We start from the raw sequence: 14861 nt of genomic DNA, 5'->3' as shown, positions 1-14861 counted from the left end.
CAACCACATAACAGAATCTTTGTTTTATTTTTTATTCTTTGGTCAAAGTAAAAGTCACACTTACGAGTTAACAACTATTTTCAGTTAATTTTCAGACTCTCAGTCAAGGTAAAAGAAAACAAGTGCTTTTGATGATTTTCAGTCAATAATACTCAGTACAAGTAAAAGGTTAAAATTGGTAAACTTTCTACAGTGCTAAAATGTTTAACTGAAATTGGTGTGAAAGAGAGGATTCTTGGAAGTTACTACTCCACGTTATTGTTAGCTTCATTGTTTCTGATTATTTAACTTTTTTTTTAACAAATGTTGGTGGTAATAGTTAAATACTAAATTTGAGGTAAATAAAGGTGAAGGTCAAGATGCTTTTTGAGCAAACTTTATCTTTACGTGTTGAATGAAAAGAAAAGCAATGCCGTTAACAGCATTAAATATTGGATTACATTATTGTAAAGCAATATGGAACTAGGAGATTCTTTTGTGTTTTTTGGTTTCTTTCTTGCTTTAGGAAGAGCTGGCTCTCTCCTTTTCCTTTTCTTCAACATCTTCACACTCCTTTTTCACGTTTTCTTGGCCTCCATGTGGTGTGGGTCTTGGGCCAAGAAACCTTCCCAACACCAGCTGCATTGCATTACGTTGCTGACAAGTTGTCTCCCTTGGACTTGTTCTGTTCATTTTATTTTTCTTTGAGGGTGCCTTCAGTTTCTTCCCATTGCCACTGTTTTCATCATTCTTCCACATTTCTCGTTGGAAAAAGTACCACGCTGTGATAGTCTTTGTGTCAGTGTTGCACAACACAACTTCTGGGGTTGAGAAGTTTTGGTTTTTGTGCTATTGGGTTCTGAGAAGTTTGAGTTTTGATAGTTGTGTGCATTAAAATTTATATAGTTCATTGTAGTACTAGTAGGATTAGTAGAATGGCAGGAGGAGGAGCTGCACCACAACCCAAGCAAGATGAGCATCAACCACATCCAGTGAAAGATCAATTACCAAATGTTTCTTTCTGCATTACAAGTCCTCCTCCTTGGCGTAAGTTTACACTATGGAAGCATTTTTTATGCTTTTTGCTCTTTTGGCACATTGCCCCTCAAGTGTGTACTGTGCCTAAAATTTCCGGTTTACATTACATAATTCATATTTTTATGAATGTAAATTCATATTCAACATGGTGATTGAGTTTTAGAATTTTTTGTGTTAATGAAGCGGAGGCGATCCTACTTGGTTTCCAACATTACCTGGTGATGCTTGGCACAACTGTTCTAATTCCCAGCTCTCTTGTTCCCCAGATGGGAGGAGGAAATGTAAGGGCATCTTTGTCATTCAAATATCAAATCCTCTTTCAAAATTTACAAAGTTTTGAACATTGTATTCAAAACAACTTATATGTGAGTTGTTGTAAATCTCCTGATAAAAAAAAAAAAAAACAAATGGAGATATTTTCTCATCTTCCTCTCCCTCTCAATTTCACACTCTGCTTTGTACCTCGTACCACCCTCCGCCAATTTTTTGAGCAATCTTATTTAGTTGCATTTTGGAAAGTAAATGATTTTTTAAAATTAGAATGGTTTTTAATATTGTTGTGTGGTTCATAAATCTGGTTGCAACTTTGCTTCCATAGGAAGAGAAAGCAAAAGTGATTCAGACTCTACTGTTTGTGGCTGGCATAAACACATTTTTCCAAACATTCTTTGGGACTCGTTTGCCTGCAGTTATTGGGGGATCCTACACCTTTGTGCCAACAACCATTTCAATCATTCTGGCTGGTCGCTACAGTGATGTTGTGAATCCTCAGGAGGTAATGGTTCATCACAAACCAGGTTGATCTTCCCCTTTTTCTTTTTTCTGTTTTTGTTATTTCATCACCCTTTTGTAACAAATGTGCAGAAATTTGAGAGGATAATGCGTGGAACACAGGGTGCCCTTATTGTTGCCTCAACCCTCCAAATTGTTCTTGGCTTCAGTGGCCTTTGGCGCAATGTAGTGAGGTTCTTGAACCTGCCCTATCCAAACTAGTTAAACTTTTTCGTCCATCTTCTTATCACATTTTTTTTCAGTTAGCATGCAATTCTTTTACTTTCATATGTTAACATATGGTTTTGATTTAGTTGTTTGGGATAGATCTATTTCTATATATACTATTCTCCACTTTCTTTGTTAACTCTTAATTGGAGATTATAATCCTGATATCAATTAGTAACAACCTTTTTTTTTCTTTTTACTTTATTCAAGAAAGTATCATAGCTTACTTCATTTGCAGTATTACTAATTTGATACAATCTTGTCCATTCTTAAAGTTATTAATTTGTTTTAGCCTCTTGAAATCATACTCATGAATAATTTTCTGTATTTTTTTCAGGTTCTTAAGTCCTCTCTCTGCTGTTCCCTTAGTTGCTCTGTCAGGCTTTGGGCTATATGAACTTGGTTTTCCTGTGGTATATATATTTGCAGCATCGACAAGTTCTTGTTTCCTTTATATATTTTATGATATAATGTGTGATTCCCACTTTGTTGTGATTTTTGAATTCCAGCTTGCAAAATGTGTCGAGATTGGACTGCCAGAAATCATCATCCTAGTAGTATTTTCACAGGTGATTAATAAATTTATAATTTTCTAACATTACTTTGTGTCCCTAACACACACCTTGGATTAAATTGTGTTAACTTTTTGTTTGTTTTCCTTTCTTCACTAATTTGACATGTTTTCTTGCAGTACATTCCTCATATGATGAAAGGAGAAAGGCCAATCTTTGATCGCTTTGCGGTTATATTCTCAGTAGCAATTGTGTGGATTTATGCTCATCTTCTTACAGTTGGTGGAGCTTACAGAAATTCAGCACCTAAAACCCAAATTACTTGCAGAACTGATCGTGCTGGAATTATAGGGGGTGCACCTTGGTAATGATCTTGTGATTTTTTCCAACAATAGTAATGTACATTGCTAACTTCTTGCTTGGACCATCTTAAATGCTATGCAGGATAAGAATCCCTTATCCTTTTCAATGGGGAGCTCCTACATTTGAAGCTGGAGAAGCTTTCGCTATGATGGCAGCTTCATTTGTTGCTCTAGTAGAGGTTAGTTTATTTTTATGCTTCTATATGCATTGTAGTAGCAATGTCCTTTATCCTTTTCGTTGTGTGCGGTTTTTTGCATACTAATTTAGTAGTTTTCTCATAAAATTTACTTGTTCAACAGTCAACTGGTGCTTTCATTGCTGTGTCAAGGTATGCAAGTGCAACACCTATTCCACCTTCAGTTCTTAGCCGTGGTGTTGGTTGGCAGGTAAACAGATACTAAGAATTAGTAATCTTTTTCCTACCTATCTTTATTGATTTATTGATCATGCATTGTTGGTTTCTTTGTTTGGTTTAGATTTTTCTTTTTTTCTAACTTTATATGTTAGTTAATTATGGTTATTTCTGATGCACCAGGGAGTGGGAGTTTTGTTGTCAGGGATATTTGGAACAGGGAATGGATCATCAGTTTCTGTGTAAGATCCTAATTCCTAACTCAATAGTTCCATGTTATTTGACATCATTTTCCTAGCGGGATAGTATAACATCATTGCCTTTTATTTTCCCAGAGAGAACGCAGGACTATTAGCTTTAACACGTGTGGGAAGTAGAAGAGTTGTTCAAATATCAGCTGGATTCATGATCTTTTTTTCAATTCTTGGTATGTATTTTTTAATGCTGGCTATTCTGATGTGATTTGTTTCCTTTTGAACTTGGACCTAATAACTTATTGTGAACTGCTTTGTGCGTAGGAAAATTTGGAGCTGTTTTTGCTTCAATTCCAGCTCCAATAGTTGCAGCTTTATATTGTCTTTTCTTTGCCTATGTAGGTATGTATTATTGTCAACTTAAAGAAACTGGACTTCTATTATAAAAATTCATTTTGATTGATTAACTCTCTTTTTTTGTTCCGCCAGGTTCAGCAGGTCTCAGTTTCCTTCAGTTTTGCAATTTAAACAGCTTCAGAACTAAATTCATCTTAGGCTTCTCTATTTTCATGGGCTTCTCCATACCACAATACTTCAATGAGTACACAGCATTTAAAGGCTACGGTCCTGTACACACACGAGCCAGATGGGTATCAAGCTTTACTTCTTCATTCTCTCTAATTTTGATGCAAATCATCCAATATCTAAGTGTTATGCACTTTCTTTAGTTTAGTTTTTTTTTCTGCATGACATTGTTGTAAAATATACATAAGTTTGGTCAATGATTAATCTTTGTCAAAAAAAAAAAATTAATTAATCACTTTTAGTAAAATTTTCTCTTCCAATTCTATTTTTTTCATCTATAGAATTTGAATTTGAGATCGTGCTTAAAAGATCAGAGTTCAAATAGACCAACAACTTGTTTGTGCACATAAGTAAATTAAATGATATTTCAAGATAGTGATCAAAATTAAATTTCTACTATTACTACAGTTACACTCTTTGGTGAATTAGCTCAATAGTTGTTCAAAATATATATAGACATGTGATCCATGTAACCCACTTACTTAATGGGATAAAGTGTTGTTGTTGTTCAAAGTACATATTGAATTGTTATTATTTGTTAAATATAAAACTAATTATGTGATTTTTCACTTTGATAGTTCAATGACATGATCAATGTGCCATTTCAATCTGAAGCATTTGTTGCTGGTATGTTGGCACTTCTCTTGGACGTTACGTTGCGCAAGAAAGACAACCAAACCCGGAAAGATAGAGGCATGCATTGGTGGGACAGATTTCGTTCATTCAAGACAGATACCAGGAGTGAAGAGTTTTACTCTCTACCTTTTAATCTAAACAAGTTTTTCCCTTCTGTGTGATGGAGTTGCATGGTGATGAAGTCAAGATGTGCCATAGCAGTATCTCCTCGTCGCGGATAAAGCATGTGATTTGTAACTTGAAAAAAAAATAGCAACATTTTCTTTATTTTTACTACAAATTAACATAGCAATATAAATATCATCATTACGAGGAAGCTTCTTTTTAGGAGAAGGTAATAGTTATTTCTGCCTATTCAGCTGCTTTTGTTTCTTCTATATTGATTCTGTTGGTTGTTTATAGTTTTTTTTAGGACAAAATATGTATTTGGTCCCTCAACTGTCTAACATTTTTGTTTTTAATCCCTTAGTATTTGTTGACCGGTCTTAGTCTAGTAATAATATTTCCATTCTATTTTTCACCCCACCATTATCACCTCCATTAAGTTATGTCATGTGGTTATTTTAAGTAGCACGCGTTATTTAATAATTGAATTCTATTGGTTAAAAGAACCCAAGCTCAGTCATTGTTGGAACCCTAACACAGAACTGAAGGTGGGGGCAGCCCATCGTCTTGTTCACATACCTCCATTGTTGTAGGATGTTGTTTCGTTGAGGAGAACTGTTAGGGTCAAGGGGTGCATAGTCATCTTCGTCGTCATCGACCTCCATTGTTGTAGGTTAGATGAAATGTGGTTGTGCAAGTAGAGAAGTGTTGGTAACTTCTCATACTTCATGGAACCCAAGAAGGCTTTTTTGGGGTTGTCCAAATTAGAAAGTAAATTTTTGCTTTCTGTTTTGTGGTTTGATTTTTGAGTTCTTGTTTTAGGAAATTTCTATGTTTTCGTTTCGGAAAATTTCAGAGGAGAGTCCATTGTTTGCATTTTAGGTGGGCTGATGAGGACCCTAGTCAGACTGATGTTGTTGAGCGAATGGTTACTGAAGCGGTTGTGGAGCATCGGAAAAAGATCACCAAGTTGCAGAAGAAGCTTGCTGCTGAAAAGGAAAGAAGGAAATATTATGGTTGTGTTGCTTTGTTGTCATGGATGATAATCCCATTTGGTGGCATCATGTGTTCTGAAAATGCAACTTCTTCAAAGAATGAAAGTGAAATGCTTGGTTGTGTTTATGTAGTTTGGTTGTAGGATAGAAATAGGGAATGAGTCTTCCATTTTGATATCACTGGTCTGGTTGTAGTTGGAGGTGATAAACCGTAGGGATGAGAAATGGAACAGAAATATTGTTGGGGTACCAAGATCGGTAGTCAACAAATACTTTAGGACTAAAAATAAAACTGTTAGAATAGTTAAAGGACTAAAAATATATTTTGTCTTTTTTTTATCAGTATTGCTTATTTTTAATTAGGTGCACAAAACAATGACATAGATAATATAACAAATAACGGGATAACAAGTTGATAAACTCTTGTAATATATATTTCTGGTGCACTACTAAATACTTTGCAAATTGCAGTAAGATAGCACAAATAATTATCTGCTAAGACAAATAACGACTACGTGCAAAAATTACACCCAGCATACCATCACACATACTAAGTGAGAGAGTATATCAAATACTAAAATCTAAAAACACCAAAATTATTATTCTAGGTCGCGTCTCTTTTAGACATCTCACAGATTGGTTAACTTTAATCATCCTGTAAGGATGTCTGCCATATGTGCACACCAAGAACAATAATTAATAAGATCTTGCACATTTGGGAGAAATGCTAGCCTTATAATACAATAACCTTAGTTATCATCCATATTAACCCCTTGGTTAATTGGTCTTACACTAGCATACTTACTAACTTTTTTTTTTTAAAAGGCACAGGCACACTTACTAATTGGTCTTAAGTCCATCACATAATAACATGTTCGCAAAGGGAATATTAGGGCAATATAGTATTTGATTGCGTGATAATTTATTTTGTTAATTATTTCGAAAACAACTCTTATATTCAACAATTTTGTATTAACAAATTTGATAACAATCACCAACAAACATGAAACCATCCAATAACATTGGTACGAAGAGATAAAATATTTAGCATCTAAATTTATTAATTACCAGATTCTTCCCGAATAATCTAGGACATCAAAACTAGCAAGTTGCAAAATATCATAACCTAAGAAAAGAGAAGAGAATAACAGTATATGCTTGGAGGAAGGAAAATCCTCTTTTTAGTTAGAAAATAATCATATAATAATTATAATGTGTATAAAGATAATTAATCAAATATAATGACTCATTAATATAATTAAAATATGTAATAATTACAATTAAAACAAGACATTATTCTACATAAAAAAAGGTAATTAAAATGATTAAATGGTATTTTAACCTTTTGAAATATCTAACCCAAATATACAACAATCTCCAACAAATTTCAAATGGATAAAAAAAAGTTAAGAAATTTATGGATTCTCTCAGATATGATACGTTAGACCTGGTGTAACAAACTATTGAACCAAACCCAGACTAATAAAACTTAACACAATGTGTAGTGAGTGTAACAAGTTATTGAACCCAAAACACTTATATTAGTGGTCTACCAATCACATTACAACCACCCCAATATTTAGTGTTGTTGTCGTTGTTTTGTGCCAATAGACCATGCATGCGCTTGGTATTCATGAGTGTTCTAAAGACCTTGTTAGAATCTCATACAAGAAGTCCCATTTGACACTCATATAGGTGATTTTATCAAATGTATCTTGCAAATCATATATCACTCATCAGAGATATGAAAATTATTAAAAAAATATATAAGTAGTTAAGGTTTCTCATAACCACACAAAGTTTAACTATAAAATTCAAATGCAACATCTAACACTTTCTCACACCATAGGAAGGGATCAAAAAATGAAAATTGATTAAAATCAATTTTAATGCTAGTAGAACTAACAAATGACTTCTTTTTTTTTTTCATTGAACCTTTGTTATGGAATCTCCAATCACAAAGGTTGGGTTATCATTATTTGTTTGCTAGTATGTTAACTTGTGCATTGCACAAAATAAATGTTTATTTTATACAACTAAATAATAAATAAATAATTCAAATTTGTAATAAAAAAATTAACGTTAAATTATATTTTACATTTATGATCAACAATTTATGTTATGATATATTGTTATTTTTAATTATTGATAATTTCTTTTAAAAAACATTCAAATTCAAGTTAGAAGTGAAGATATTGAAAATTATAGGGGGCATTTGTTTCACTAAATGTCATTGCATTCCCATAAATGTGATCTCCAGTAATATAACATGAGAATATAATTTCTGGTTGTTAAAAAAAAAAGATGTTTAGTTACATTTTAATATTCCTGAGAATAGTTTTTAAAATTCAAAATAATTTAAATAAAAAAGGAAGTTACATGTTTATTTGACAATACAATTTTACATTCCCATGGGAATATCACTTTTCCACCCTCTCCTCATGGAAATATAGATGTAGGAAAACATGGTAAAAAGGATATTATAACATTATCAGGAATTGATACTACCCGGAATTTAAAAAAAAAAAAATTAACAAACATGAGAATATATATTCTCATCTTCATATTTTCGAGTGTCCATCAAGATTCGGTAAAACAAAGGTTCTCATACATTAAAAAGGCAAGAAGTTATATATTGTTGGGAACATATTTGAAATTATAAATATTATATATATATATATATATATATATATATATATATTAATTTATGTTATAGAATATGAGATAAAAGATTAATTCGTTTTTTTTGTGATGAAATAAGATCATGATAAAGACTTAATTCTATTTAATATTTAGTGCACACCAGATATCATAAATGGAAGATTAAACAAACCCTAATGAAATTAATTAATTATTTTAGTTCTTGATAAAATATTAAAAAAATATATCTAGAAACAAATCATTTTTTTTGTGATAGCTAGTTTTTGGGCTTATTTAATTGAAAATTCAGGGGGTTGCTTTGGGCACCGAGCATTTTTGCTAGGACACCCAGCAACCCAAGTGAAAGGGCAAAAATGCCCTTCCCCTTTTGCCTATAAAAAAAAGTGACTCGTCCATACGAGTCACTTTTCGCTGCACCATTTTTCTGCTTCTTCTTCCTCTTCGCATTCCTGCTTCTTCTTCCTCCATTCCTGATTCTTCTTCTTCCTTCGTGGGTCCTGCTCTTCTTCTTCCCTTCGTGGGCCTTGCTCCTTCGTTGCTGCTTCTTCTTTCTTGGGTCTTCTTCGTTCGTGTTTTTCATTTGCATTCTCCTTCAAGGTAAGTATTGTCTTTATCATTGTTTGTGCATTGTTTTTTTTTTATTGATTGTTGTTTGAATGATGGCATTTGCGTTCAATGATGACATTTGGGTTGAATGACTGGGATTCTTTGTGTGTAAAAAAGCCATATGGATTCCGTATGACTCACATGGATTGCTAAACCGTATAGATTTTTTTAATTTCTTTTTTTTTGAAATTTTTTTGAATTTTTTAATTCTAAATATATATTTGTGAATTAGTTGTTAAATTGTTCTGTAGTGTAATTTTATTTTGTAATAGTTAGTGTAATTTTATAATTTTTTTCTAATTTATTTGTTAACTATTGATTTTATTTATAAAAACAAAAAAAAATATTTTAGTTATTACTAAGATTAGATTAGATTGCTAAGACTAAGATTAGATTAGCTAGATTGCTAAAACTAAGATTAGATTGGCCAAAAAATTAATTTAAATTTGTTATAAAAAATATTGAAACAAATATTTTAATTGTATAATAAATTAGTTAGTTATAAAAAATTATTGAAACAAAAATTTGAAATATTTTAAAATTGTTAGTTAGTTTTAAAAGTTTGATGTAACCCAAATTTAAAATATATTAAGATGGTTTAGTTTTAAAAAATGATTGAAATCAAATTTTAAAATATATTAAATTTGTTAGTTATAAAATATATTGAAACTAAAATTGAAAATATAGTAAGAGTGTTAGTTTAAAAAATGATTGAAACCAAATTTTAAAATATATTAAATTTGTTAGTTATAAAAAAATATTGAAACCAAAATTTAAAATATAGTAAGAGTGTTAGTTTTAAAAAAATTATTGAAACCAAATTTTAAAATATATCAAATTTGTTAGTTATAAAAAATATTGAAACCAAAATTTAAAATATAGTAAGATTGTTAGTTTTAAAAAATGATTGAAACCAAATTTTAAAATATATTAAATTTTTTAGTTATAAAAAATATTGAAACAAATATTTAAAAGTGATAATAAATTGTTAGTTTTAAAAAAATGAATAAACCAAAATTTAAAATATTTTAAAATTATTAATTAGTTTTAAAGAATTTTTGAAACCAAAAATTAAAATATATTAAAATTGTTTGTTTTAAAAAATTATTTAAACGAAAATTTAAAAGATTTTAAATTTGTTAGTTTAAAAAAATATCGTGTAGATAATGGTTAAAGCTAGAGATCTCGAACGGGCTTTAGGCCGAGCAATAGGAAAAGCCCTTGGGAGGAGAGAGGCTAGTGACGACGATAACGATGCCCCCAACGGCGAAGACCTACCTCATATACTCGTAAGCAGCGACAACAAGCGTGTGTTGTTTACAACCGCGGAGGATTTAAACGAAGAGCAGCAAGAACCACCTATTGAAGAAAGTGTTACTGATGTTGAGGGTTTTCCAGGTGGACCCCATGACACATTAGTTTTGAGAGATTTTGAAAATCACATTACTCTAAGAGTCTGGAATGGAGAGATATGAAAATCTTAAAAAACATAAAGCACATAGTAACTTATTTTTTTTTTTACATGACCGATATTATTGTTTGTAGGAACATCCTGAGCTGAAGCTATCTTCCCATGGAAGGAAGATGGCTATGTTCGGGAGGCCTACTCCAGAGATTGAAGGCCTTGTGACTGCCAGCGGACTAGGTTCTTTGATCGTATGTTCCCTAGATATGAGCGATAGAGGACTAATGTCTACTTTTGTGTAATGCTGGCATAAGGAAACTAGTAGTTTCCATTTGCCCGTCAGAGAGGTGACTATCACCTTGGATGGCGTGGCGTCGTTGCTACATTTGCCTATCGTAGGGGCGTTCCATAGCTTCGAGCAACTTCATGTCGACGACATTGTCAATACGTTGGTGGAATTACTCGAGGTCAGTGCTACAGAGGCAAAAGCTAAGCCGATTCAATGTCATGGCTGTTATGTTTGACTATCGTGGCAGTGAGACGTATATCAAACGAAAATCAAGGCATGTCACTGGATTGTAGCAACGCGAGCGTATTTGTTGCATTTGCTTGGATGCACATTTTTTGCTAACAAAAGTGCCACACACATGCACATGGTATTCTTGGATGCACTACGTGACTTGACACAGAATGAGACTTACGCTTGGGGCGCTATTGCACTTGTGCATATGTATGATAATTTAAATGAGGCGTCAAGAGCACGACAAGGCAGCTTGCAGGACCTATCACTCTGTTACAGGTTAGTTCACATGTTAATAAAACATTTTTTCATTAGTGTTGGTTATTCTATGTTATCGCTTATTTTAATGAATATGTTTGCAAAATATCTTTAGTGTTGGATCTACAAAAATTTCCCGTCTGTTGGTTCTGCCCTAACTACCGAGGATTATGACAAAAGGAGACCACGTGCAAGCCGATGGATCTCTGGCAAGGCATTACCCGTGTCAACGTATCGTAGGCGTCTAGACAGACTGACCCCTGATGTTGTGTGATGGATTCTGTATGGTGACCACTGTTCATTTAGAGAATTTGAGGTCAACTCCTTGTTTTCTGGACATCTCAGATGGGGTTCCTTAACGATCATTCACTGATCGGAGAGGATTGTATGACAACTTGGGTACATCCAGACTGTTCCGCCACATCCTACTACACCTTCGGCTTCTGTTGAAGAAATGGATGCTAGATGGATGTAGTTCGGTGACTACATTGCACCTGTAGGGTAAATTTGTGTAGTGCCTGACCAGTGTTTGTCAAATTACATAGAGTGGTTCTACATGATTTCACATCCATTTATGACTCTAGCACAGCCAGGGGATCCTCCTAGATTTCCGTCAGTTCAGCAATATGACACATTTGTTGAACCAAATGTGCCTCAGCAACTGGTGGCGGCAGCGGCACTTGAAGAAGTAGACATTGATGTGTATCGTCCTCGACATGTAGTGGTAATATATTTTTTTCGTATTTTGTGTTTGTTGTTTAGTTTTTTATGTTTGCTTTTTTTTTTACTAACAATTTTTATGTTTTTTTTTTCACTTAGATGGTTATGTAGCAATTGGTGATAAATTGGAGAGGCTACTGAACCTGAGGATCCTGACCGAAGGAACAAAAGTTTATACTATTGCTGAAAAATGTTTGAGCATCACAAGAAGCTACATTGACCTACCAACTCTAGGTCACAGATCGAGACGTAGGCGGCGTATGGATGATCATTGAAGTTTTTTTTTGCCTTATATATGTTAATTTTAATTTTTTGGATAATTTATTTATTTGGTACATTTATTTATTGACATTTACATTTGGTTAATTTATAATTTTGGCGTGTTACTTACAGACACGTTTTTAATTATTTTATACAAATTTTTGTTATCTTTTTATCGTTAATGGTCATTAATGTTGATTTGAGGAAAAAAAATTAGTTTGTCCTTAACAAATTACAAATGTATGTTTTTTTGCAACATTTAAACATCATAAATTATTTTAAAACTTGACAACACATTGTGAATTGCATGTATCTGTTTAAAAAAAATGAATAGTACACGTACATACTGACTTAGAAATGACTACTCAGTTATTTTAGTTCTGATAGTAACAATGCATATCTGATGCAACATTAAAGCATGAAACAACATTGTTGTACTTGACAACACATAGGAAGTGGCACATGTTTATTTAAAAAAACACAAGTAGTCTAATTGAACATCTATAAATACCAGAAAAACACTCTCAACAATCACACATTCTCACCCAATCTACCTTTAGAAACCAATTTGTAGTCTCGAAACTATGGCATTTTTGGGAGAAACAAGCAGTCAGACCATTGTCAACTCTAGATTAGCTTTTATTTTTCCAAATGGATCAATTATTCACAATGAATCTGGTGTTTATTTCCAAAGTTCCACTCCAATACCCATTAGAGTACCTAATGATTATGGTTTTGAAACACTAAAAAGCAAAATACACGATACCCTTCAACTAACGAACGATCAATATTTGGATGAAATTTACTACCGACAGTCATTCGTGGATATAGGTAACCAATTTGCCTTTTGGTCTATGCAATTGAAAAATGATGATGATGTTAATACAATGTTAATGTGTAAATATCAATACTCATGTGTTGGCCCTATTGAGTTATTATGCATCATTTGTAGAACACCGGATGATATATTAAACTTACTTCAAGCCACTATGACTCCTACTCATGATGCACTGTTATATTACAACGGGAGGTGGAACATGTCATGCCAAGACGACTTTGTGGGTTACTCATTCACAGGAAAAAATCCAAAAAGATTTAACATTCCTTCAGAATGTAGCATCGATGGACTCAAGGATGTGATCAAGCAAGTTGCACCTCAAGGGATTTCCCCTTATGGTATTCATGAATCACAAACAGTAAAATGAGTATTTTTTCGAAAGCCAGGTCATTTTGAGTATTCAGAAAAAGTAAACTGCAGTAAAATGTGCAAGACAAAGTAAACTGCAGTAAAATAACTGAGATAAAGGAAGAAAGAAATGCAAACTTGATTTATACTTGTTCGGTCACTTCTCGTTCCTCCGCCCAGTCCTCAAGCAACCCACTTGAGATTTTCACTAACTTTGTAAAAAACCTTTTTATAACTTTTGAACACCCAAGGAATTCCTTTCCCTTGTGTTCAAGAAACTCACAATTCAAGAGACAACCAGTCTCTTGATTACAACTTACTTTCTGAGATGAACATAAAGATTTTTCTCCTTTAGAGTGGATAATACTATTTGATGTTCCTGGATGAACTCTCAATAGATTTGCAAGTGTTTGCCCAAGAGTTGTTGAGAGAGCATTAGACAATGAAGTTCTCTTAGAATATCTCTCACTTGCTTTTCGAAGTCAGACACACATATATATAGGCCCTTCATGCCTTTTCAAAATGGTTTGAAGAGTTGTGTCTTTTCAAAAAGTTTTTTCTGAAATTCTTCACTGGTAATCGATTACAGGTGTAATCGATTACACAATTATATTTTGAAGGGTCATGACTTTTCAAATTGAATTTCAAGAGTTTCGTTGCTAGTAATCGATTACTCATCAATGGTAATCGATTACACATTCAAAATTCAAATTTCAAACCCTTTCAAAAAGCTGATTTGCAAACTTGTCTTCTGGTAATCAATTACACTGCCTGGTAATCGATTACCAGAGCCTTGACGTGTTGGAAACAATGTGTTTTGAGGCAAAAGCTGATCTTGAATGAATCTTGAAGCAATGTTTATTTGTTGAAGCAACCTTGTCTTAATCTTGAAGCAATGCTTAACCTTTGAATGTTTGTTGAAGTGATCTTGAAAGCAACCTTGTTTGATTATTCTTTGACATCATCAAAATCATGTATTCATACATTCACAATCTCCCTCCTTTTGATGATGACAGTCATTATCGAGTGAATTCTTCTCAGCATCATCAAAACCTACATTATTCACATTCTCCCCCTTTTTGGTGATGAGAATAATTATCAAGCAAATTCTTTTCGGCATCATCAAAACCTGAAACCTGCATGATTCACATTCTCCTCCTTTTTTATGATGACAATCATCTATAGGTTAGGAGTAAAAATAAAAGAATATATATCTGTATAGTTCACTCCCCCTTGATTTTGCAATAATTGCTTATATGAAATAGTTGAAGATTTCATATATAAAAAAAATTGTCTCATAAATAAAATAAATAAGTCCCCTTACTATCTTATCTTTTATCTATCTCTCCCCATTTGTCAACATCAAAAACAAATAATGACCAGAGAGGAGAATAGCATTAAGAAATTTATAATGAATTTAAAGAATAGAGCATGCCATACCGTTGAAAGTACTATTTCTTGGCCCAAAAGAGAATGTTACCACTTG

General features: G+C 32.8%; 2 protein-coding genes across 2 annotated transcripts; both read left to right on the top strand.

Moving 5' to 3' along the window:
- Positions 1-482: 482 nt before the first annotated feature.
- On the top strand, positions 483-5119 carry LOC114395520 (nucleobase-ascorbate transporter 6-like). The gene is made up of 14 exons (XM_028357318.1): positions 483-1026; positions 1201-1298; positions 1616-1792; positions 1882-1982; positions 2354-2429; positions 2526-2585; positions 2708-2892; positions 2973-3069; positions 3191-3277; positions 3427-3485; positions 3579-3670; positions 3762-3839; positions 3927-4087; positions 4601-5119. The coding sequence occupies exons 1-14, from the start codon at positions 915-917 to the stop codon at positions 4817-4819; spliced, it is 1602 nt and encodes a 533-aa protein (XP_028213119.1). The 5' UTR covers positions 483-914; the 3' UTR covers positions 4820-5119.
- A 5072-nt stretch (positions 5120-10191) lies between these two features.
- Positions 10192-11482, top strand: LOC114397054. Its single transcript, XM_028359184.1, has 4 exons — positions 10192-10479; positions 10571-10681; positions 10745-10897; positions 11324-11482. Exons 1-4 carry the CDS (start codon positions 10192-10194, stop codon positions 11480-11482), a joined length of 711 nt encoding a protein of 236 aa, XP_028214985.1.
- The last annotated feature ends 3379 nt before the right edge of the window (positions 11483-14861 follow it).

Source organism: Glycine soja, chromosome 18 (assembly GCF_004193775.1).
Source record: "Glycine soja cultivar W05 chromosome 18, ASM419377v2, whole genome shotgun sequence".
NCBI classification, from domain to species: domain Eukaryota; kingdom Viridiplantae; phylum Streptophyta; class Magnoliopsida; order Fabales; family Fabaceae; genus Glycine; species Glycine soja.
The sequence above is the reverse complement of the archived record's forward strand: the minus strand, read 5'-3'. Positions and strand labels throughout refer to the sequence as shown.